At 40.0% G+C, this 26,183-nt stretch overlaps 1 protein-coding gene across 2 annotated transcripts; it reads left to right on the forward strand.

The window, feature by feature from the left end:
* Nucleotides 1–410: 410 nt before the first annotated feature.
* BMS1 (BMS1 ribosome biogenesis factor) lies at nt 411–23,756 on the forward strand. Of its 2 annotated transcripts, none has more exons than XM_039554069.1 (23): nt 411–431; nt 956–1,194; nt 1,593–1,783; nt 2,150–2,229; nt 3,660–3,848; nt 4,335–4,477; nt 5,715–5,836; nt 6,569–6,765; nt 7,488–7,624; nt 8,110–8,942; nt 9,754–9,855; nt 10,790–10,947; nt 11,471–11,552; nt 12,518–12,594; nt 13,652–13,834; nt 15,243–15,431; nt 16,681–16,861; nt 17,372–17,430; nt 19,513–19,635; nt 20,674–20,821; nt 21,702–21,877; nt 22,368–22,529; nt 23,230–23,756. In XM_039554069.1, the coding sequence occupies exons 2-23, from the start codon at nt 1,019–1,021 to the stop codon at nt 23,464–23,466; spliced, it is 3,945 nt and encodes a 1,314-aa protein (XP_039410003.1). In that variant the 5' UTR covers nt 411–431; nt 956–1,018; the 3' UTR covers nt 23,467–23,756. The 2 variants fall into 2 exon arrangements, with proteins under 2 accessions (XP_039410003.1, XP_039410002.1); XM_039554068.1 differs by lacking the exon at nt 411–431 and adding an exon at nt 514–622.
* The last annotated feature ends 2,427 nt before the right edge of the window (nt 23,757–26,183 follow it).

The following is a 26,183-nucleotide window of genomic DNA, read 5'->3' on the forward strand; positions in this document are numbered from 1 at the left end:
AAGCCCTTCATAGGCTTTTACCCTATCACTTGTTCGTCCTCCCATAGTCCTTGGCAAGGATTCGTGTTTTTATCTTTTCACATTGATTGCTGGGGCCACATCTGACAGCTCGTACGGGAACTGCCCCGAACTGGGGTAGCTGGAGGTCCCCACGCCCCCTCCGCCCCGGTGCCGTGGGGCCGGCCCCGCCGGGCAGCTACCGCGGGCTTTCACAGAGCTTGCGGGAAAGTAATTTATTCCTAAACACGCTGATAGGGGCCGACTCCCGGTTCCTGTTCCCGGTTCCCGGTACGGGCGGCGCAGGGCCGCCACCACTCTCCCGCTGTGGGACACCATGTACGCCGGCAATAGCGCTCCGCCGCGCCCGCCGCGCCCGGAACTCCGCGCGCAGCCGGTGTTTCCGAGGGGGTGGCTCCGCAACGGAGCGGTCGGTGCGAGCCCACGTGGACCGGGCGGCTGGACCGGGCCGGGGGACAGCGCAGGGCCGGGGAGACAGCGCAGGGCCGGGCCGGGGGGACAGTGCAGGGCCGGGCCGGGAGGACAGCGCAGGGTCAGGGGGACAGCGCCGGGCCGGGGAGACAGCGCAGGGCCGGGCAGGACCGGGGCCCACGGCACGGCACAGGTATGTGGTGGTTGCTCGTGGAGAGCGGTCCCTCGGGAGGACCCCTTCCCGAGCTGAGGGCCCGCGGTGTGCCCGGCAGCTCCCGCGGTTGCCCGCGGTAGAGTATCGGCCGTGCCCCAGCGCCCGCCGCCCCGCCGGGGCACTGCCGGCCTGCCCGGAGCTCGCGGCCCTGGGCCGGGAGCGCAGGGCCCGGGGGCTGCCGTGAGCCCGTGTGCGGCCGGGAAGGGTGTGAATGAGCTCCGTGAGTTGGTCTGGTAGTGCTTGCACGGTGTCCTCCAGCTGGTGTGCTGTGTACATGTGCCCTGTGCTAACTGTGCTCTCGTCCTGTGCCAGCTGCACCCGCTGTCCCGCGGAGGAACTCTGAATCTGTTTGTGAGCAACTGTTGAAAGAGTAAGATGGAGGAAAAAGAGAAGAAGAAGCATCGTGCAAAGCATAGCGGACCAAAGGCAGAGAAGAAAAGGAAACGTTATCTCAATGACCTGGGAATAGGAGATGAGGAGAATGCACGGAAGAGAAACCCCAAAGCCTTTACAGTCCAGTCTGCTGTGCGGATGGCCAGGACTTTCCATCGGTGAGAAGTGGGAACTGGCTGTAGAGTGTGCAGAGGCGGCTGGAGGGATGGGTGTTGCCTGGGCTTTCTTTGTTACTTTGTGCAGAAATACACAAAGTGTAATTTTCACTGGTGTGTCTGCATAGCTTTCATCATTCACCCAGTCCCGGTGTAGTTTCTGTGTGTGTCGGAAGTGGGATGCTTTGTTCGTCTCTGTTACATTGTACTCTGTGTTAATCACTGGAAAGAAACTGTAGCTCCTTCGACTCTGTGCGGTTTCCACATACCTGCTGGTGTCGGTGCTTGTGCTCAGCCTTGGCGTTGAAGCTTTTGGCAAATACCGAAGACTTTCAAATAGTAAATGTCCATGTAAGAATCCATGACATTCCTGTATTTATTTATTACAAATTTCTTTTTAGAACTCAGGATCTGAAGACTAAAAAGCATCATATTCCTGTGGTTGACCGGACTCCTTTGGAGCCACCTCCCGTGGTGGTGGTTGTGGTTGGCCCTCCCAAGGTTGGGAAGAGCACTGTGATAAAGTGTCTCATTAAGAACTTCACAAGGCAAAAGCTGGTTGAAATCCGGGGTCCTGTTACAATTGTTTCAGGTGAGAACAAAGATAGGACAAATGGAAATTCTTATTTTGAGCTCCTTACTTGTCTTGCTTTGAGAGCTGGGATGTGTTCATGTTCTCATAATTTTTGGTCATTTTGAAGAAATCATTTGGATGTGTGATCTGGGATACTTACGGTGAAAGAAGATCTGATAATTTTAAATTAAAAAATTATATTTTAGCAGAATTATAAACGGGTAAAAACAGACACTTCTACTGTGGTGCATGTTGGATGATCTACATGCAGAATTTGAGTGCCAGATATCCTGGAGGAACTTCAGGAATGTGACCTGGAAAGAAAACTGTCCTAATTGGTTTGCTCCCTCTGTTTCAGTTTTTGATGCTTAATTCTGTTTTCAGGTAAAAAACGCCGGCTGACTATTATTGAATGTGGATGTGACATTAACACAATGATCGACCTGGCTAAAGTTGCTGATTTGGTAAGTTAACAATGGAACGTGATTTTTACTATAATTTATATTGAAAGTACTACTTTTGATTGGACTGCATCAGTGTCTGATTTCTCTACACAGTTTTTGATATCAAAGACAAAACTGTCTTTGGTTTCAAAGAGAACAGGACCTAAGATCTTTGATACATCTAATGTTCTGGAGCAACCCAGGGACTTTCCTCATCATGGGGGGTGGGGGAAAGTAAAATGTGTGTGTGTGGTGGTGGGGAGGATGTGAAAGAAGGGAAGTGCTACTAAACTTCGTTGCTAATGCAACTGGTAAACTTTTAGTGGAAGATGTTATAAGAAGCCAAGGTGACACAGTGACTTCTCATTAAGGGATTTGGTTAAACCATATAAAATCTGAAAATGATTTCTAGTCAAGAATTTTTCAACTAATGCTCAAAGTAGAAATATGTATTAGTTTGTTAGCTGGATTTTTTTATGCACTCTGAGGTCTCCATCTGTGAAGAATGTTGTGTAGTAAAATAGTTGATTTCAGTGGAATGTGGTGACTGTTGTAATTTACTTGCAGCTTTTGGATCAGGGGATTACATCAACTGATCCTGGGGTCCAATGCATGATCCATTTGTTTAGAATTGTACTTTACATGTGGATTTGGAATATGTTATTTACAGCTGATTAGGGTTTGGGATCCATGTCTAAGTATTAACTATATAAATATCTAAAAAATGTGTACACTGATCTAGGTGTTCTACTTGCATGTTTTCTACTGAGTAAGGGAGATGTACCAAATGATACATACACTTCTCTGGTAGTAGATGTGGTGGATGTTGCAGATTCTGTGTGCCCATGGTGGTGCTGAGAATCTGTTTGGGTTTATTGTTAGGGGGCTGAGATTACATCAGCTCTTGAAGATCTGTCATCAGTTCCTGTGTGCTTGAAGTTCTTTATTGTTAAGACCCTAAACCAACTTTGCTTCCATTTTCATGTGACTGTTGGCTGCTGTTTTCCTGTGTCAGGACATTTTAGTGATGTGTAACAGCAATTGCAACAAGTGAAGTAAGTTTGTTTCATTTTACCTGGAGACTTGACCTTAGCACTATTAGTGCATTCAAGACACAGATACAAGAGTTTTATTAATTTTCTAAGATGTTCCTGAAAATATTGGAAGAAAATCAATTTTGCATATTTTAAATTCAGCAGGTAAACACTTGTTCAGATCTTAAACCGAATGTTATGCATTCCTAGAGCATCTAGAACATCTTTAGCAGCCAACTTCCATACTTCAAATAAAAAGCCAAAGTTGGTTTTCAGGGTATATGCAAATAAAGTACAGAACCTTTTGCAAAATTTTGATTCCTGAGAAGCTTAAGAGTTTAAAGATGTGGTCTTTGAAATTGGCTCCTGTGGGCACTGTGGTATTGCTGTAGTGAAATGTGGATATTGTGTTTTCAGGTTCTAATGCTCATTGATGCCAGCTTTGGATTTGAGATGGAGACATTTGAATTCCTGAACATTTGCCAGGTACATGGCTTTCCCAAAATTATGGGAGTTCTTACCCACTTGGACACATTCAAGAACAACAAACAATTAAAGAAGACTAAAAAGAAGCTAAAGCACAGATTCTGGACTGAAGTGTATCCGGTATGACATTTAACATTACTTTTTTCATATATTTTGCTTTATGGAAACTAAATTAAAAGTGGGTCAATACTGAAGTATTTACAACATTCTTACATCTTTTAAATAGATAAGTGAACAATGTTTATACTATATCAGATTGTTTCATCTTTCTTCTATTTGCTAAAATACTTGTGTGGTTATTCTCTATCCCAGTGTGATAAACTGCTGAAACGTGCTACTAGGTCTGTTATGCAGGTTCTGTGCAAGGAGGATCTGCTTGTAGGTCTGTATGAGGTCTTCAGGATGTGAATGGTCTTCCATTAAGATTTAGGGGGCAATTTTCGTGTTGAAGTAAAGTGATTAATTTGATCTTTCAGAACCAATTGTAATGTGCAGTTTTCAATTAAGATTTACAAACTAGAATTGCATTACTATATATTTTTTTTTTTTAGTTTTACAGGTATTAAATTGATGTTTTATGTTTTTATGTCTTTTTAATGTGTTTAGGGTGCTAAGTTGTTTTATTTGTCTGGGATGGTTCACGGAGAATATCAAAAGCAGGAAATTCACAATTTGGGGCGTTTTATCTCGGTTATGAAATTCCGGCCTCTTACTTGGCAAACGTCTCACCCCTATGTTCTTGCAGACAGGTGTGTTGTTTTTCTCTCTGTTCTTCAATCTCAGCCTAGATAGCACCTTGTTTGTTGAAAAAGCTATAATAATAGCCTCAACTCTGTGTGTGAATGGGTGCTTGGTGTTCCCTGGGTGGCTTTGGGAAGGGAAAGTGCCTCTGGTTTGTGCTGTTCAGCCATGAGGTTTTCACCTGTGCCTCTGGTATATTGTAAACACTATGGAAACACAGAATAATTAAAATAATTCTGCTTGTTGATGATTATACTGATTTTCTGTGGGAAAGAAACAGCATTCCAGTGATTAAACAACAGCTGGTGAATTAGTCCTCTTGAGTTCCCTGGAATATCCCTTCTGCTCTGTCTGCCTGTTTGATTCACAGTCTCTTTGGAACACAAAAGTAATCTTAGTGGCAGCTGTGCCTCCTTGAGAAATTACCTCACCTTGCATATTTTATTGCCAGAATGCTTACAGTTATGACTAAACTCCCACAATAATCCAAGGTGACTTGAATGAGCCTCTTCTTAAGCTCTAGTTCTTCAGGAAAAATTGTCAGAAAAGTAGGTAAGCATCGTGCAAAGCCCTGCAAAATACACAAAGCAAAGAGAGGGAAAACGCAAAACCCACATTCTGTAGTTTTTCAGTACCATTGTTTTAGGTTGCTGTAACTGTTGAAGTTTCATGATTGTTGGGCCAGCTTTGTGCTGATCTGCAGCCAGGGTGTGTGTCCTGTTCTCTTCCTTGGCTCTGTGTTTGTGCTGCCTCCCATGTGCAGTGTAGAAAGGAATTTCCCCCTCCTCTGCCCCCAAACAGCCAGTCTTTTTTCTGTGGTAGCTTTTGTGTTGCTCACCACCATTCTTAGGGAAGAGAAGGTATTGTGTGGCTTCGGGTAATGTGACATTCAGCTGTTTGCCCTCTAATGGTAAAATTGATTTGAGGAGGGCTGTGTGTGCCAAGCCTATAAACAGTAGTTAAAATGTGCTAAAAAAGCAGTACATGTTCAGTGAAATGTCGGTAAACCTTCTGGAAATACACTGTTGAATGTTATTGTACAACTTTAAAAATACAATTTAAAAATGTTTTTAGCAGACCTTTTTTTTTCCATGTTTTTTTTTCTTATGATAATTCAGTTTTGATTATTAGAATCTGCAGATCATGCAGTGGCAACAGTGATGTTCTCTTTTGTTAAGTTACCTTTTTCAAAATTTATCCTTGGGACTGCTGGGTATTTTAACTGTCATTTTAAATATTGGGTAGAATGGAAGAGCTGACCAACCCTGAGGATGTTCGAATCAATCCCAAATGTGACAGGAAGATATCACTGTATGGATACTTGAGAGGAGCACACCTAAAAAACAAAAGTCAAATTCATATGCCAGGTAATCTATCAGATTCTTAGAACTCTTTCTGTACTGATCTGTGAAAAACAACGTAGCTGAAATGATTTGTATCTTTAAAGTGTATGTTATACAACAGATTTTTCGCCTTTCTAAATACCTGTTCTGTTTTTGAAAATTATTTTCATAATGCATGTTTTTGTGAAAATAAATCTTGTAATTAGTTTTGCTTTTAATTGAGCAGTTCTGTTGCACTGATAAACACAATATTCACAGTATTTAAAGTTTTTCAAAGTTGTATCACTTTAAAAGGTGCTTAAAGTGCAAAACATACCAGCCCTAACAATGAAAAGTAAATTTGGCTTATGTAATGTATTTCTCATGTTCATTGAATAATTTAATATTTTAAGTGAATGATTAAAATGTTTAAATTAAATACTTTATTAATAAATTTACAGACCTACTCCGAAAAGTGAGTTGTTGTTTTTCCTCTGTTAAAAACAAGCAAAGAAACAAACCCAAATCTTTGCAGGATTCTGGTGAATTTATGTATACTTCTCTAAGTTCAGTGGTAAGGAAGAGGAATTGGATGTTTGGTACAGAGCTTCCTGCTGATGAATCACTGAATGCCACAATGTTTGGGTTTGGTTGGTTTGTTTGTTTGTTTTTCCTTTGTTTTTTGGGTTTTTTTTTAATCTCTTCATGGTGAATTGCACAAATTTCAGAATCTAAACTTTGTGCAAACTGTGTTGCTTCCTTTGTCTGTCCCCTCAGGTGTAGGAGACTTCACTGTAAGTGATGTGAGTTTCCTGCCAGACCCCTGTGCTCTCCCTGAGCAGCAGAAGAAACGTTCCTTAAATGAGAAAGAGAAGCTCGTCTATGCCCCTCTTTCAGGAGTTGGGGGCATTGTGTATGATAAAGATGCTGTTTACATTGACCTTGGTGGAAGCCATGCTCATGAAAAAGAAGAGGTAAGAGAATGCTGTTGGTGATTTGAATTCTCTTGCAAAATGTAATTTTTATCCTTAGAGCCAAAATAAGTGTTTAAAAATAAGGTTCTTTAAAATAATCAATCCTTATCTATCCATAGTGGGTAAACTTCTTTTCTCCTTCAGGGATTTCAGAGAAGGGATATTTCTCTTGTCTGTTATTGTACAAAACATTGGAAGATCAGTTATTAATAATAACAACAGTATTAAGTACCTAAAGTTTGTGTAATAACTTCCCAAATGTTGACCTAAGATATATGAAAACTCCTGGTGCTGGACTTATTATCACTCTTATTTTGCAAGGCATGGTGATTGTTGGGAGAACACTTTAAGGATTTTACTGGTCAAAGGGAAAAAGAAAAAAGATTTGCCTACAAACAAACTGAATTTTTTTCCCTGTATTGTGCTAAATGTTAAGTACCTTTGGGTCTCTGATGATGTGTGCTTGCTGATATTTACTGTAGTGGTTGTATACTGTGAAGGAGTCCCTCTAATTTTTCTTGGGTTGTTATTATAGATATTCTTGAAATGTGAAAAGGGGAAGGGAGAGTTTGCTGTTCTGTTCTGAGAAAATGTTTCTTTAAAGTGCTCTGCAGTTTTTTCTTGTATATGCGTATTTCTGCTGGTTTAGACTGATAGCTATCATTAGACATTTGTTTCTTCATTTTAATTGAGAAGTAAAAAAAAAAATCTTGTCTTTCCAGGAGGAAGTGAGACCCAATCATGAACTTGTTCAGAGCCTCATCTCCACACACTCAGCCATTGATGTTAAGATGGCATCAAGCAAGGTCTCTCTCTTCATGGACTCTACACCCTTGGGTTCAGAAGATGTAGGACAAGAGTAAGTTTTGAATTCTGAGCAGTGTTTGAGCATGAATGAATCTCTCATTTCAGGCTCTAATTTAGGAAAAAATCTCAATAGAGCACAGCTAGTACAATGACATAATGTCTAATTCTTCCTCTTCTGAGGTTACTCATATGCCACACTGTATTTTGGGATAGAAATAATTGGTACTAGAAAGTTTTGCAAGCAGTGTAGTCCTGCCTTCCAGGAATTTCTTGCTGATACAAGTAACATTTCTGTTTTAGTTCATTCCATGGAAAATGAAGACATTTCTTGGAATGATTTTTGGCTATAACATTCAATATTCTTGAATAAAGAGACATTAAGGAACACCAGTGCCTTTCTAATGTCCTCCATAACCTCGCTTTGTTAGAAAAAGAATTGTAGAATTGTTTAAAAATATTAACATGAAGTTTCATTGTTTCATTAAAATTTTCTTGTACTTAACCATCTTACCCCAAATGTGGTCTTTGGGAAAACAGGTTTGTGATGCCCAAAGAAGAGAGACAGGTGGATTTGAAGACTGGAAGAGTTCGTCGGAAGGCCATATTTGAAGATGAGGAGAAGGAAAATGATGATGTAGCAAGTGATGAGGAAGATGACCAAGAAGAAGAGGAAGAAGAAGAAGCAGTGTCTGAAGATGGAAGTGATGGTGATGATGAAAATGATGCTGAGGAAGAAAGCGAGAGAGAGCTCTTGAGGGAAGGGACGAGTGTTAGGAGAGCCAAGCGTCTGAAAACAGAGGTGGCTGAGGAAGAAGCTGTGAATGAACTGCCAGCATTTGCAGACAGCGATGATGATCTGGAGATGAGCTCTGAAGAAGAAGGAGAAACTGTCCCTGAAGACAGTGAGATGGAGGAGGATGACGAGGAGGAAGAGGAGGAGGGGGATGAAAAAAGGCCTTGCGAAGATGAAAGCTCAGAGAGTGAATTTGAGGCTGCAAACAAAAGAGCTGCATATAAGCAGTGTGATATGAACAGTGAACGTACAGAAACGAAATCACAAATCTCAGATCACAGTCCCAAAAGAAAAGCAGTGCTCACTACAGACTCAGGAAACTGCACCGCAGAAGAGGCATCAGAATCTGAGGATGAGGACTCTTTGCTTGAAGAGGGTGATGATGGAGGGTCACATGAGGAATTAGACACTGAAGAGTCAAATAGGAATGGGTTTCAGCACAGTCAAGGAAAGAAGGCTGATAGTGTTAGACAGACTAAACTTAAAACTGTAGATACTGAGGATGATGATGTGGAGAATCTACTCAGAGAGGAAGAGGAGTATGAAGAAAAAATAGATCTTTCTGCTGACACAACAGGTATACTATAAATATTTAATTTTTACTGTCCATTTTTAATTGGATTAATTGTTAAAGGATATAATTAGTCAATACTCTGTAATGTTGCCTGTCATGTATATATATATATATGTATGTATTTATATATAGTTCTTAAGTAGCAAAGTTCAAGTTAGGAAAGCTAGAAATACCTGCTGTTAAGCCTGTCATTTGCATTGTAGTATGCAGTGTCAGGTTTCCTTCCTCTAAAACAGAGGTGATTCATTTTATAAACTTCATTGATTTTGTGCATACTTCTCTTTAATCTTTATAGCTATGTGTGTAAAACAAATTATGATGCTCTACTACATCTAGAATGACTAAAATATGCTTGGGTGAGTGTTACTAAAATGCATTAACTACTCACTGAGCACTGGAACAGGAATCTTCATCTTTGGAGATGTTCAAAAACCATCCTGACATGGTGCTGAGCAACCTGCCTTAGGTGAGACTGCTTAAGCAGTGGGGCTGGACAAGGGGACCTCTAGAAGTCCCTCCCAACCTTGAACATTCTGTAAGTCTGTGAAGAAGTCACTTAGCATTGTGAACATGGTCAAATCTGTTACTGTTGTTAATAAGTTCTTAAAATTTTGTCAAAACAAAAAACAATCAGTGGTATAATTTATTATCCACAGTTTATGTTTCTGTGTGTATATGGAGTATGAGCAAAAGAAACTGTGGGTTGTGTCTACACTTCCTAAGCCTCTTGTCATGTCCTTACTGAAATTATTTTTGTAGCTCCTAATTCTTGTTCTTTTCTGGAGGTAGAATGTAGACTTTTTTCCCTTTTCAGGTGCACTCAAGTGGAAAGAGGATCTCACACAGAAGGCAGCTGAGGCCTTTCTAAGACAGCAGCGATCAACCCCCAATCTTCGTAAACTTGTATATGGAACAGGTACAAATCTGTTTGGAAACTTGTCTCCAATATATGGTGGCTTTTCAGCTGCTATCAAGTGTTCAAGTCTGAATATTTGAGCACTTTCTTTTGGTGGGAGGCTTGAGGAAAGTTAATTGACTTTTTAATTGCTGATGCTCGTTTTCACTAATGATTGTAATAGGAAGACAGTTTTTACTTCTCCCATAAAAAGCATTTTGAGTTCATTTTCTAAACTACTCTGTTGTTACTCATGTTTTCTGGTACATCTATTTCTTCCAAACATTTAAGGTTTGGTCATTTATATAATCATCTGACAGATATTATGCAAATTGTGGTAATTGTGTTTCATAAAGGGATGTTGTCTGTTGGCTGGTTTCAGGAATTTCTGTCTCAGAGTGACTGTGGAATAGTCTCTTAGACATGATTTAGTAGCAGGTGTTTGTCAAAGAAAAAATAGCTGGTTTAAAAGGAAGAGAAAATTGCTATTTACATAATTTATTCTGTTTAATTAACACTTTTCCTGTGGTTGTCTGAGTGTACGAATCTCATTGTGCAGAACCTTTGTAGAATACTATGAGAATTTGGCTTTTGTAAACCTTTCACAAGGTTTTCTTTCTGACAGATTCTCCAGTCTGCTGTTCTTGATTTACAGAGAAGCCACACGTCCTTCCTGTTCGTAGATCATTTTGGAATTGTTCCAATGTATAACATTGAACAAGAGTCCTGTGTTTACTTATTGGGCAATATTTTTTTTAGATTATTCCAGTTATAAAAACAACTGGATCAGTGTACCTTTTTCTTCAGGCTTTTACATTTAAAACCATTCCAGTTTGGTTCTTTTATATCCTCAATAAACTGCTGCAGCTGTTGTGAAACGTAAGAAGAGAGGTGGGTAATGAATTTCATGCATGTGCTGTGGGGGAAATCATCACAGCCTGTGTGTTTGGTTTAGCTGTCGAGGATGAGGACCAGGAGAGCGAGGATGCAGATGATGAACTTGGAGGTTTGTTCCGTGTCAGCCGTCCAGACAAAGCATCCAAACAGAAGGCTAATGCTCTTGACTGCTCCAAGTTTCTGATAGAAAAGCTGCAAGATTGGGATTTAGAAGAGGTAATGCCATTGGATAATTGCTTCTGCATGTTCTTCCTGATTCTGTCCTGGCTGTGTCTCATAAAGTACAACTGAGTTGTCATTGAAACAGACCTGTGGGAGCTATGGCCACAGTGTCTTATTTTCTGCCACTTGCTGTCACTGTAAGTAACAGATTCCAAGATCTGTTCCTACAAGAGTGGCAAGTTACAGTAAATCAATTTAATGCTTGGCTCACTTGAATATTTGGTGGATAATAGTTTGCTCTTTATTTACCAAAAAGCAGGGGAGACCCAAGTGAAAATACAGTGTGAAAATACAATGTAGGGTAGAGATCTTGCTAAAGACCTTTGGGCAAGATTCAGATAGGGTTCAAATTCCTGCTTTCAGGGAGGCATTGTGTGGTTTTGGTAATGGTATCTTGATGTGGAGTTGGACGTGTCTCTGAAGTGGTCTCTCTGATGGGGAGTGGGAATGTCTTGGGGAACGTTTCTGTTGATGATAAGCTGTAGCTGTGCAAGGCAATGACGCTATCATTTTGCAGGTTGTGAGCAGTATTCGAGACTGCTTTGTTACTGGGAAGTGGGAAGATGATAAAGATGCAGCAAAGCTGTTGGAGGAAGATGGTATGTCTAAGACTTCTAAAAATAATTCATACATACAGGATTTCTAAGAAAAGTATGACTTTTTAGTTATGTATATAGAATATTTTGCCTTAGTGCTATACTTACAGGTTTTTTCAAGCTATTATATAAATTATTATGTAGATACTAATATAATTACGCATTGCTGTAAATCTCTGTAGAAATAGTAGGCAAGTACCACAATTTCTGGAAATTTACTTTCTGAAAAATAGAGTATGTAATTTAAATTACGACATGGAGTCCTTAGTCTCCACACTTGGACATGCTGGCTTTGAGTTATGTGTCTGAGTTCAGCTATTCATCATGTGTGGTTTATTCTTTTGGGTAGTCATGGTAGAAATAAACAGAAACTGTTCTTTAATGAGAATACAAACTTGCCATTACATTTGACTGAAAAGTGAGATCTGTCTTCAGATGTTTTGGAGGTGTTGGTTTTGTTTTGTTTGGGTTTTTTTTAAATTAGGAAATACTTTAGAAATTTTAATTATATGGCTGTATCTTACATGCATCATGATTGTGGTTTGACAGGCTTCTATAAGCATTTGTTTTTAACCTAAAAATTATGAGCTATATTTAATTTTATTCTCTTTTAAAGTTAAACATGGGAGCTCAATTGCTCTGCTGGTGTCTTGTGTCATTAGAGTGCAAACTAATATACTGGTGGTCCTTTGGGATGACCTAAACTTTATTTCCATTTTTTAAATCATGAAGGTATGGAAAGGCTAAAGGAGGAGCCACTGGAGTTCAGCTGGGAATTTTCAGCTGAAGTTGTAGAGAGGGCAGAACAAATATATAAAACCTGATGGAAATCAAAAATATTAGGTCTGAAACTAATCTGCACAGCAATACTGAGAAATGCACAGTACTGAGCACATGAGAGATGGTGTGGGGCAGTACAGCAGAATGGTTAACTAATGGTCACATGTCTTGGGTGCTTGTTGTTGCAGAAGAGCTGTATGGAGATTTTGAAGATCTCGAAACCGGGGTTGTGCACAAAGGAAAGGCTGCTGCTGGAGGAGAGGAGGTCTGATCTGCATTTTTATGTTCTTTAGCAACATACATGTGTATGAGTTTCTGATCAAGTGTCCTATGTAATACATTCAGTGTTCGTAGAATCAATAGGAAGGGAATCAATGGTAGCAATGAAGAAAAGATATGTGTATTACTGACTTTGGAACTTATGGGTATCTAGAATGGCATGTTTTTAGTCCGAGCCTGAATTTTTGTTTTAAGATAATTATGTAGAAGTCACCTCACTTACTTAACAGTAGGTGTCAGGCTTAATCAAGAGCTGGAGGATCAGGAGGCATGACAGAAGTATTTTAAAACCAAATGTAATCATAACTGTTTGTACTGTGTCATCTCATCTGATGCAGAAGATTATAGTACTCTGTTTAAACAACAAATTGTGGAAACTTGACACAGTTTCCTAGTTCATTCCTCTTATCTGCATAAAGGAGGCTGGGTGGAAGCAATTTTATGCTGTGGCTTGGATGTCTTCCAAGAACAGAGCTGTAGTTGTCTGTGACAGTACAAACTGAAAAAATCAATTTTTTTTTGGACTGAGCAACTTGATGGCTTTGCATTTTGTTGTAAAATTGAGGATAATGGCATAATCTTGTCAGTTTTCAAATGGTCTGTAAACAAATGTCCTTCTCTCTGGTCTCTAGAGTGCTGCCTTCCAGCACAGTATTGCTCAATGCTATCAACAGTTACTTTGTTTTCCCTCCTGTATTATATATGCTTATATTAGCTGTAGAATAACAGGTAGGTCAGTTCTAGGGTCTGTTCCCTTATGTTAAAATGATGTTTAGTCAAAAAAGCTTTGTCAGTGAAAAGGGATATGATTACATCATGAGATCTTTTGGTCCTTGCTGAAGTTACATCTCCTTGTATGAATAGCTTACTAATATCTGTCTAAAATTGAAATTTTTTCAGGTGTCTAGTAATGGCACAATAAAAAAGTATTGTTAAATAATATCTATGAAAGTGTTGTTTAAATAATATCTATGAAAGTGTTGATCAGAATGGGTTGTTTTCAGTGAACTATTTTACATGTTTGACAACTTACTGTTGATTAGTCTGGAAGTGAAGAAGAGGAGGAAGATGAAAAAATGTCCAAACCAGAACCTGAGGAGGAGGAAAAGAAAAAGGAGCGCATGGACAAGAAAAGAAAACTTAAAGAAATGTTTGATGCAGAATATGATGAAGGGGACACCACATACTTTGATGATCTCAAAGAAGAGATGCATAAACAAGCACAGGTAAAATCTGCTAATTTGACAATTTATCTGGCTATATGTCTTCAAAAATACTCCACAGAGTTTGCCCCCCAAAGGTATTTTCCTGGAGACACAGGTGATGCTCAGGAGCTATTTCAGAAGGTACACACAAAGAAATACATGCTTGTGATTTTTTTGTGCTTGAACTTTTTGATTCTGTTAGCTGGAAAGGAAAATAAGCAAAGAAGCCAAACAAATTAAAGCTTAATTTAAACTGAGTGCACTAGTTAACCATACTTTAAGTCACTGAATAAGCCAAAATGTATCATCTAAACTTCAACTACTTAAAAAGTTTTTAAATAAAAAAAGGCATCCTTTTAAGTGTAGGAAGGTGAAAATCTTTCTCATATAAATTTGTGCCATATATTTTCCCAGTACTATTTTTAGTGTGATATTTTGCAGTGTTATTAATGGATAATTAAATTCTGTGTGACAGTCTTTTTCATCCAACTGTGAAGTTATTTTGAGGAAAAAATATTGATGACCATTGCTCTGGACATGTGGTAGAAGTCTTCAGCATAACTGTATCCAGAATGTGAGGTGTTGATTTTGTTCCAGGCCTTTGGTTTTTTACATAAGCACTTGTAAGCTTAAAAGTAGCTTCTTTCTTTGGCTGACTTGGGAGAACACTGCCTTGCATTGCTAATAGCTTCACTGTCTTGTCTTCTGACAAAATTTTGCCCTAAATAGTTGCTAAATTAATCCTTACCTCCTTGTATTAGCCTCTGCCACAAAGGATAGTACGAGCTCTGGTGTGCTGATGTATGGAGAGCACTTAAAGGGCAAAGAAGGACATTCCAGTAAAAGAATCAGTGTCTTATGGGTGGCTAAACATCAGAAGCTGAAACAGGAGGGTGAGGCTTCTGTTATTCACCAGGATGTCTTCTTAAATATTTGCACAGTATCTATGTTCTTATCACATGGTACAGAGGAGCTTTTGATGATGTGCAGTGTGAAGATGCACAAAAATATTGTTAAACTGCTGGGTAAGATAGGAGTGCAGCATCCTCATAAAGCGACACCTTAAAGATCAGGGCATTAACTTTAAAAGGTGCTTGGGCTCCTGAATCAAAAAATGTACTTTTGGCAGTTGTATCTTTAAAATCCAAAGTCACCATTGTGAAAGGCGTATCAGAAGTCACACAGTCATTCTCTTCTCTTGGGTACTGTCTTTCAAGTAGACTAAAAGGCCTACTTGGGATTTCAAATTGGAGGGGTTTTGTGGTGGTAGAGATATTGCTCCGAATAAAAAGCCACAAAACCTATTAGATCTTTCCCAAAAAGATTCATATAAACGTTAGCATGTTTTAAATAGAACTGGCCCTTCATGGACAAGTTGTTAATATTTGAATTTTGTGAAACGCACGGTGGCTTTCTCTTTGTCACACAGCTCAATCGAGCGGAATTTGAAGATCAAGATGATGAGACCAGAGTGCAGTACGAGGGATTCAGGCCTGGGATGTACATTCGAATAGAGATTGAGAATGTGCCGTGTGAATTTGTCCTGAATTTTGATCCTCATTATCCTATCATCCTGGGTGGTCTAGGCAACAGCGAAGGAAATGTGGGCTATGTACAGGTATGTAGCCAAAGGGGTGAGTGCATTTTATGTCGGTACAGGTGTCTGGAGTTACTGCTTTCTGTTTACTGAAAACACAGTAAACACCAAGAGAAACTTCATCCTTGTCTCTTGAATAGGGGATTTGCTTTTGACACAAACTGTAATTCTACAGTAGCAGATTCTGGATCTTTACAGGCTTAATTGGATACCAGAAAAGGTTACTGTTGTTTAGTGTTGAGCTGCAGAGATGTCTCAGGACTAAGGTCTGATACTGTGATTGCTGAATTGCAAACCTTAATTGTACTCTGACCTTCATGATCTATATACAAGTGACTACAGAAAACTTACTAGCACGTATATAGATGTATGTTTAATATAATACTTGCTTATATGCATACAAACATGGCTTCAGAGTGAGTGAAATACTGATTGATTTTTCCAGTCAACCTAATGTTGGTGAGAATGTTTGAAGATAAACAAAGATAAAGCTTAGTCTATAAAAGATTCTAGCTTAGATAGTGACACTTTACCGTGCCATGAATCGAGTCTCTCCTGGTGGGAGAGAATTTGCTGAAAGTCCTTGCAAGGAGTTTAAAGGATAAAGTGAGACATCTTCTGTAGTTTCAATGCTTCCAGATAGTTGTTTATTAAGTCTTATCAGAGGAACTGAGCCACTAGCGTGACCCAGGTACAGCATGGAAGGAGGAAAAGTAGGAGTGAGGGCAATTATCAAGATTTACACAGCCTTTTAAAGATATTTTAACCAATAGTTACTAAAAACATACATTATTTTCATTTTCTTGCCAATTATTCAGTAACACGACTAGGAGCTGCGGAATTTTCCATCCAATCATTCCAAACTACTTTTACTGCAGAATATGGAGTAGTAGAAGAAGGAGAAGAAGGTTTAGAGAACAACAACAATCCTCCATTTTGATATTTTTTACTCTATTTACTACAAAGAGAAGCCTAAAACCCCTAAATTTTTCACCCTGTGACAATCTTACATAGTAGTCTATCACCTAATTCACACCACTGTATTTTCTAGTTGTTGTCTGACTGTTGGTAATTTTTTCCAAGGTTTGAAGCCAAAACAGTGTTGTTCAGGGGGGTAAGAACCCTTAAAAACAGGCAGAGAAATATTCTCGGCACTCTGGGTTCCTACCGATAGAAATTGCTTTCAATCATTCCTGAAAAGTTAAGGCTTGAATTTCAGAATCACCGTTGCTATCCTGTAGTAGCATGGTCCACCTTCTCTTCTGATTAGCTGCGCCTGAAGAAGCACCGGTGGTACAAGAAGATCCTTAAGACCCGCGATCCCTTAATCCTCTCGCTGGGGTGGAGGCGCTTCCAGACCATCCCCATGTTCTACATGGAGGACCACAACGGGCGGCACCGGCTGCTGAAGTACACCCCGCAGCACATGCACTGCGGGGCAGCTTTCTGGGGTGAGGCCGTGCTGGAGCTGCTGTCCTGCGTCACTTAATCGGTGTGAAAGTCTCGAGCTTTGCAGGATGTATCAGGAAATACAGCTCTTGGAATGAGAAGTCTTTTAAATTTCCCCATGGAACATAAAATAACACCAAATAGTATGGGAAAATAGGCAGTTGTCTAATATTTGGGAATTATTTAACTGATTTGTGAATTGCTTGGCTTTTAATCAAATTCTGAGCATTCTGGTAAGTTGTAGCATATCAAAGAGGAGCCTGATTTGTTGGCTGTGTGCAGAGAGACTTTGCATGCATTGTGAGCCCAGACCCTGCATGAGTAACTTCTTGTTAGCTGTTCCTTTGACTTTCATGGGGCTTTATATGTGAGCAATAGTTCGAGTGCTTTAAACTTTGGTTTTCTTCATTGAGTATATTTGTTGTGTATTTCTAAGCTTTTGGAATTTAAATAGGGGCTAGATATTGTGTAGTAGAATTTTCCAGAAGTTTCTAAATTTCATTTTCTTTTAGGGCCCATCACTCCTCAGGGGACAGGATTTTTGGCAGTTCAGTCTGTCAGTGGCACAACGGTAGGTTTTTTTACTGCAGAATGTTGATTAATGCTTTCCATGGATATTTGGGCAAAATAGATATGTTTTGGGAAGAAGGTTTACATATGATAAAGCACTGTAGTAGTAGGAACTGAGAAAGTAGCCGGACTCAAGCTTTTGAAAGATGTATTGTGTTGAGGTGGAAAACTGTATGGAGATTTTTATTTTAAATTTTTTATACCAATTTCAGAAAGGGAGTGTTTACTGTGAGGGTGGTGAAGTGGGTAGCACAAGTTTCCCAGAGAAGTTATGGATGCCCCATCCTTGGAAGGATTCAGGGCCAGGTTGCGTGGGGCCCTGAACAGCCTGGTCTAGTGGAAGGTGCCCATGGTATTGGAACTAGATGATCTTTGAGGTCCCTTCAAAACCAAACCATTCCATAATTCCAATTTAAATAGTGTTAAAGCAGTATTTATCAGATGTGATCTTTGTTAGATATATATTAATCAAAGGTAGATTCATGTTTGCAGACGATTGGTCACAAAAGCTTTGCATGGTATTGTAATGAGCTTGACAGTAATTAGAGTGGTGATTATCTCCTTCCTAAAATATGCCTTCAAGTCCTATTGCACGGTTGTCTTTTTACATGTTTTAAAAGGCTATTTTCATCATGTGTCCCTAGCATAATATAGTGACTTAGAGCAGTGCACAAAGCTCTTCTCCTTTGAGACTTTCTGTCTGAGTAAGATTCTGCTCCATCAAGAGAACATAGTGAGGTAGATCACAAGGGCTTTTAGATAGTTTCCAAGGTAATTAGAATGGCAGTTCTGGAAATCTCATTAGTGAACGGTAGGAATGTTATGTCAGCAGCACCTCAACTAGTCTGTACTAGTCAATCTGCATTTTTCATGCTGTGGTACTTCTGTAAAGGTTAGAAATTCTGAACTCTTAAAAGTGAAATGTGGAGTGCAGGTGCCCCACAACATCCTTCTCTCTAAGCTGGAAGGATACTCATTCAATGGGTGGACTGTTTAGTGGATGGGGAGTTGTTTGAATGGCCTGATCTGCAGGGTAGTGGTCAACAGCTCAGTGTCCTGATGTGCAGTGGTGACAAGTAGTGTCCCTCTACTGGGACCAGCACTGTTTGATGTCTCCATTGGCGACACAGGCAGTGTTTTCAGGCACCACCAAGCTGAGTGCTGTGTCTGACATGCCTGAGGAATGGAATGCTATCCAGGGGAACCTTGAGAAGTGGTCCTATGGGAACCCCATAAGGTTCAAGAAGGCCTCGTGCAAGGTCCCGCACCAGAGCTGGGGTAACCCCCAGCGTCAGAACAGATTATGCAATGAAGGGATTGAGAGCAGCCCCTGCTGAGAAGGACTTGGGGATTCTGGTGGACGAGAGGCTGGACATGCTATGGCCATGTGAACTTGCAGCCCAGAGAGCAAATCACATCCTGGGCTGCAGCACGAGCAGCAGCAGGGCGAGGGAGGGGATTCTGCCCGTCTGCTCTGCTCTGATGAGCCTCCTGCTGGGGTAGCACATACAGCCTTGGGGCCCTCAGCACAGGAAAGACAGGGACCTGTTGGAGCAGGTCCAGAGGATGGCCACAAAGGTGATTGAAGGGATGGAGCACCTCTCCTAGGAGGAAAGGCTGAGAGAGTTGGGGTTGTTCATGACAGAGAACAGAGCTCTGGGGAGACCTCATTGCAGCCTTTCAGTACATAAAGGGGACTTATAAGAAGTATGGTGATAAACTTATCAGGGCCTGCTGTGATAGGACAAGGGGGAATGGTTTTAAATTAAGAGGGTTGATTTAGACTAGATATGAGGAAGTTGCTTTTTACAACAAGAGTGGTAAAACACGAATAGGTTGATGAGAGAGGTTGTGGATGCCCTGTCCCTGGAAGTATTCAGGGACAGATTGGATGAGGCTCTGGGCAACCTGATTTAGTGGAAGATGTCCCTGCTCACTTTGGGGCCATGGGACTAGATGACCTTTAGAGGTCATCTAGATGACCTTCCAATCCAAACTATTTTATGATTCTGTGATTCGAAATGGTGTCTTCACTGTTTGAGAAATACACATTCAGCAGTGTCTTTCATCTCTGATGTTTCAGCCAGACTTCCGGATTGCTGCGACAGGAGTTGTGCTGGATTTAGACAAATCCATAACTATTGTAAAGAAATTAAAGCTAACTGGTTTTCCGTTCAAAATTTTTAAGAACACTTGTTTTATTAAGGTAAGTGTGTAGGTATGTATACTGTAAAACCAGATGTACTGATGTTAGGAAGGAATGCAACCTGGGATTGTCTTTCCTGAAGCAGAAATTCTCAGTTCTTGTTGAATGCTGTTCTGGATCTCAGGAGCTGCTTGTGGTTTTTTGAGCTCCCTTCCATGTGATCTCTAAAGGTACTGACTATTAGCCAAGGAATATGAATTATTGTTAACCAGACAAAAATTCTGGAATAGTCTCCTGGTTCACATTCAGTATGATTTTTTTTCTTCCCACCCCCTGCTTCCTTCCTAAAACCCACTGATGAGCAGTGGCAGACACCTTTGGAGAATGTAAATCTTTCCCTGGTGTAATTCATCAGTTTGATCCCACTAAATTTCTGCTCTGGAGTCAAAGGAGACTTCTGGCAGTGCTTAGGAGTTCTCAGTTACAGTTACAGAAGTGTTTGGAGTAGGAAGTGCTGCAGAAGGGAGTGTTCACTGACCTTCCCTCTGTGCTTAGCTGGGCTTTCAGGCTCAGGGAGAGGTTGGGTTATTCTGCATTTGGGGCAACAAGCAGCTAAGCAGTGATCGCAGCAGTGAAGCACTCAAGTATTTGCAGTGGGCATAGAGAGATTTTTTTCTTCCTTTCTTGTGATACATGAAAGAAGCACAAACCTTGAAGAACTGTGTTGTATTAGAATCTCATAGCTAGCAACTTAAGGCAGCTTGCTTGTTTTTAAGGTATCCTGTGTTCCCACAAATTGCTCTAAAGGAGAACTGTAAGGCTTCTGTAGATACGTTCCGTTTTGGAATTCTAAATATATGTGTTTAATGCTTAGAAACCTTGCCTGTGATATATGACTAAGTAGATTGCTTTCAGTAGCTCACCTAAAGTCAGCTCAGTGGGATTTTGGTATGATCAGCACTCTTAGTCTAAAGACAGTGCTATGCTCCTCCTGTTTCTTTATAAGATATGCTTGTGGGAATTAAGTTTTTGTGGCCTACGTGGGTCACAGAGGGAGACTTAGCATCTTGAATGATGGTGGGTAATTCACATTTTCAGGGAATGTTTAACTCTCAGTTGGAAGTGGCTAAGTTCGAAGGTGCAGCCATCCGTAGTGTGAGTGGTATCCGAGGACAGATCAAAAAGGCCCTCCGAACTCCCGTGGGTGCTTTCAGAGCAACATTTGAAGACAAGTTGCTGATGAGTGGTAAGTTGCACTTTCCATGTAAGTTATCACACAACTTTCATCCTTCTTCACAGATTGCAAAGCCGTGTCTCAGAATTCTGGGATCTGATAATTGAGATGTGAATTCATAAGAGTAAGAAATACCTTGTGAGACACAGAGTGAAATTAAAAAGAAGTATATTTTATGTTGGATTTCTTTCAGTTATACTCAAGCCATATAGTATGCAGATGAAAAGGCTTGAGTTGAAGACATGTATCTTCAAGTGTTTTAATGCTTTTCACAGCATGGTTTTAGTGTTTTACACAGCCTTTCTCCTTGAACATGATGAATTGAATCTAGTGGTACAAGTGCTAGGAGGACACTTTCTGAGAAATCCAAGGACTGGCATTTTAACTCCAGTTAACGTTTTTCTGTAGCCTTTTGGGGAAATTATGCAGAGGATAGTTACCTCCTCTGTTTGCTGAGTGTCACTGTGATGTTGAGAATATGAGTTTATACTTATTTAGATTTATATGACCTGTTTTCCTAAACACACCAAAATCATGGATAGTGCCAAATAAAAGCAAGTTTGTTCTTCTATAAAAATTGGCAAAGGAAAATGAAATTGGTTTTGTCAGTAATTATACAGGCACATATACATATATGAATTCTCTTGCTTGCTCTTGAATATGAATGATGAATGGGATGGTATTCAGCTGCCTGCTTTTCAGGAATGTGTGCTGTTCGTGCCTTCAGGGGGCTTTGCATTGCTTTTACCAAAAGTTGAAGACATTTGGTCTATATACCAAACACAATGCTAGCATGTGGTGTAGTATCTGTTCTGTTCAGGCAGTCTTCGCTTAGAATGTGGATGTGATGAACTCCTGTTTTAGAGCCAAGTAACGTTCTCTTTTCTTTCAGATATTGTTTTCGTGAGGACTTGGTATCCTGTTTCTATCCCAACGTTTTATAACCCCGTAACATCCTTGCTGAAACCAGCAGGTGAGAAAGATACTTGGAGTGGGATGAAGACAACAGGCCAGCTGAGGTATGAGCAAGGCATCAAACTGAAACAAAACAAGGATTCTCTCTATAAGGTATATTTCTCTTTCGTTTTGTTTTTAAAAATCAGTCAAATTTGCAGTGTGTCTCAGACCTGTGCAAACTGAGAGCAGTATAAATACATGTTCATACACATGCATGTGTGGCTTCAAATTTTTATCCACAAGGCACAGTCCTGGCATGACATGGGAATAAAACAGTTGAGAGCAGATTGTTGTGGGTCAGTTAAAGTTTATAAAGTAATCTGCAGGGTAGAAATCTTCTCCAGAAGCTCACTGAGACTCCTGCTGTGGTAATTGGGGTGAACACACCATTCACAGTTCAGTCCGAGGACTTCAGAGAATGTTGGTTTTTTGACTTTTGGTTTTATTGTGGTTTGTTTGGTTTGGGGTTTATTTTGAGGGGTGTGTCTTTCTTTTTTGGTTTGTGGTGTTTTGTGGGTTTTTTCCCACTGAAAGATGAAAAATTAAATAAAAGCTTTTTAAGATCATGAGTCTTATGTATGTTTTATATTCATTCTTTTAGCCTATTGTGAGGGAGAAGAGGCATTTCAATAAGCTCCACATTCCTAAAGCATTGCAGAAGGCTCTGCCTTTTAAGAACAAGCCTAAGAATCTTGAGAAGAAAGGCAAGACTCCAAAAGACCAGTGGAGACCAGCTGTTATCAGGGAACCTCATGAAAAGAAGGTAATTATCACTTACTCTGAAACAAGGACTCCTGAAGGGTAAATGTGTTGTTTAAAGCTTTGCTAACTATTGTTTTGGCACTTGAATCTACTGCTAATGCAAAGATATATATGTTCCTAGTGAAAAATGATCACTTGCAATTTATTTTGTTCCTGTTTGGCACACAGTATGTATATGGAACTGTCACTGAGTGGATGGTGTCTGTTTTTTAGACTAGTAGGTCACCTAATTATGACTTTTGTCCTTGTCACAGCACTCGCAAGGTATTTCACTTGGATTTAGTGCTCTCATATTATGGGTGACTTAAATTGGCAGCTGCAGTTTTTTATTTGACTTGTCATTGCCATGCATTATTAACAGAGGATTTGAAGCAAATACTCTTCTTCCAAAACTGAGAATTAGCGTGCTTGCAGAGCCAAGAATTTCCAAACTGCAGTTTAAGTGTTCTGTAGTAGCAATTCGGCATAACCTTTTAAAAGCTATCTAACCAAAATCAGAGTTCACAAAAATTAAAGCTTTGATTAACTTCCTAACAGGATAAATAATTAAACTGTTTTAGAAATTGGGTAACAAGTGCAGAGATAATTAGAAACTTGCCTTGAATCTCTGATTCATTATGTGTGTCTCTGCTGAGGTTAAACTGTTTCTTGCTCACCAAAACTGAGCTGCACGTATATTGATTATCTATTTTCTGTTTTAGATATCAGCCCTGCTCAGTGCTTTGAGTACAGTGAATAATTACAAGATAAAGAAAGCCAAATTAAAACATCGGGAACAGCTCAAAGAATATCTCAAAGTTAAGCAGAAGGACGATGAACAGAAATTCAAGAGGCAAAAGGAGGCTAAGAAAAAAGTCTATCGCATACTGGGACAGAGGGAGAAAAAGAGACAGAAGTCAAGCTTGAAAGGATCTAGTAAGGGAGAGAAGAGTATGTAAAATTTCATCAGATTTCAGGCCAAATGAGGAAATAGGGTAGCTGTGCAATTTTCTCTTGAAGAAACAAAAAGGCCTTGGACTGCACCAGATGTGCTTTCAAGAGAAGAAAGAGATGCAAATATGACCTTATTCACACTCTTGAATACATTTGGTAATGTATATAAATAAGATGTAGAAGTATGAATTTTGGTTTTTATATAGGAGTATTCTGGAGGACTTTGTATTTCAGTATATTTCTATGCATACCGCACATTCTGTCTAGCCAATAAAGTATTTTAATGTCAATTACAGAATATTGTTTGTGTTTTAATGGACTCCAGTGGAAGAAAACTCCTCTGAATGTCTCTAAATATGTTCCTTAATTTGAGCTATTACCTAAATTTTGCCCTTGGCAAATCTTTTATTAAAAGGTGTGAAAATCAACTGTTACTGGGTGGGAGTTTTGGAAATTCTTTATCTTTGATCAGAGTAGCTCACTCCTGTGCTTAGATCATCTGTCCTAGCATGAAAGTATCTCAGTTTTTTCCACTTCTCACTAGGTTATTTAGCAGATCTTCAGAATAGTGTTGCATCCAGATCTTGTGTTACTTGGCCAGTTTTGGTACCCTAAGACTGTCAGTAGATCCCTCGCTGACTGCAGCTTTCTGGGCAAATGGTATCAGACCTTTCCCAAATGTATGTAGCTACTTTGTGGTTTTCTGTGGGGTACCAACAGGGTAACTTGCTTCCTTTGGGAACATCTTCCTGTGTCCAACCAGCTTGGTTTCATGGTACATTGTTAAGCTTAAGATGAATGGAGAAAAGAGGTGGTAAATGGTTTTAATCCTGTTAAGTTAACTGAGATTTGAAGTCTTTCTCTGCATGACAGAAGGCCTTGAACAATCATTCTGTTGGAAGAGCAGAAGAGTTATTTTTTATGCCATATATGGCATCAAGTAGTTACTATGATACACCTATTTTTAATACTTCATCCTCAAACAGGCAGTGGGGCAGATAATATCAGTAATTTCTTGGTCTCCTTCCTGAATAAGTTTACTCTTTGTCATCAATCTGAAATTCATTATTATTACACTGTAGTAATACTTGCTATCTCAGATGTGAGATCCCATGTGGGATCAGGCTACCTCACACAAAAGCTTTTGGTTGAATGGGTCTGTAGAGTTTTTTTTAAACATTTAGTATTTTGGGATTTTCTTAATTAATCTCATAATGTTCTGTTTACTGATACTGAAATTCTAATGCTTCCATCTTTGTCTATATGATACTAGGCTGACGCCTGACTCAAATTAATTTGTCATTAATTTTTTTTTTCCCCTGTGAGATTCAGATGAGGTCACATGAATATGAAAACATGATTTATATTTGAATAATTGAAGAGTCTCTGCTGAATAAACAACTGCTGCCTTCAGAGATTTACAACAGAATTGTTGGCATTTTGCCCCACAGAGTAGTACAGGATGGTTCACCATGACTGTTTCTGCAGGGTTGTTTCTGCTTCTGTCCAGCTGTGCTAGGCTAGGTCTAACCTAACCATCAAGGAAATGTTTCCTATTAACCCTATTTTTATGCTGTTTTGAGCAAACTTCCACCTTAGGTGCTGTTGTTTGCATCTTCCATGCGTTCACCTCTGACAAGCAGCTGGTTTTTTGAGTGCCTGGGAAGTTACCACTGCAACAATTGACTTCAGGTTTTCACATTTGCTATTGGATGTAATGAAAAATAACTTAGATCTGGTTTATCCATAATAGCTCTCCCAGAGACAAAAATGGAGGACTTCAGTCTTCTTTTCATTGTGGAGAGAAGCACTCGGAGAGCCAACTGAGCGTGAAAATGTTTCACCTGGGAAGACAGGGTACAAGATACTTGTTTTGGATTATACTTTTTGGTCTTGTGTTTTTGGGTTTTTTTTCTGTTTAGGTAGCCTTCTTCAATGGAACAGAAAATGTTGTAAATTTAACAGACTTTTTTAAAATGAAGAAAAGTTTAATAAGCAGTGGGTTGTAGATGGGGGCTGGTGTGTGTTGTGAGCCCTGCTGAGAGAAAGGCGGTGGCACAGGGAGCTGGGTCAGGGCCTGCATCTGCCAGCTGCTCCTGCTTCCCGATTTACAGCACTGCAGGGAAGGCTCCAGCGCCCGGGAGCCCTGCACGACGAGGAGGCTGGAATTTCTGTCAGCCTGAAAATAGCTACAACCCCTGCATGGCTGGCAGAGATGTTAATGATGTTTTTGAGGAGAACTTCCACAGGCCTACTAACAAAGGTACTTGGGTTTTGTCCCCAAACACTAAATAAATCTTGGTTTTAGTAGTAACAGCAATCTCTCACAGTGCTTTTAGCCTGGTTTTAGCATGGACTGTTTCAGCTGTGCCCCCCACCCCAGGCCCCCCATCCCTCACCACAGCCTCCAAGTAAAACTGCCCTAGGAAAACAAACAATATTTACTGCTCCTCCTCAGCTGCTAAAACAGCCTGGGTTATCAGAGGGAATTGCTGGCAACAGTCCTGGGCTGGCAGGTGGTGGAACGAGGGGCTGAATTGTTCTTATCTTGGATAAGCCCAGTCAGCGCTGTGGGAGGTGCAAATAATTAGCAGTTGTGTTCATGATCAAGCCTGAGGCAAATATGAAAAGCTGTAACAAAAGCAAAGTCGTTTGTACAATGATTTCCATGCTAAAAAAAGTAATGTGCTGGTAGAAGGTGCCATACAGGTAATCCACGCAG

Source organism: Corvus cornix, chromosome 6 (genome assembly GCF_000738735.6).
Source record: "Corvus cornix cornix isolate S_Up_H32 chromosome 6, ASM73873v5, whole genome shotgun sequence".
Classification (NCBI taxonomy): Eukaryota; Metazoa; Chordata; class Aves; order Passeriformes; family Corvidae; genus Corvus; species Corvus cornix.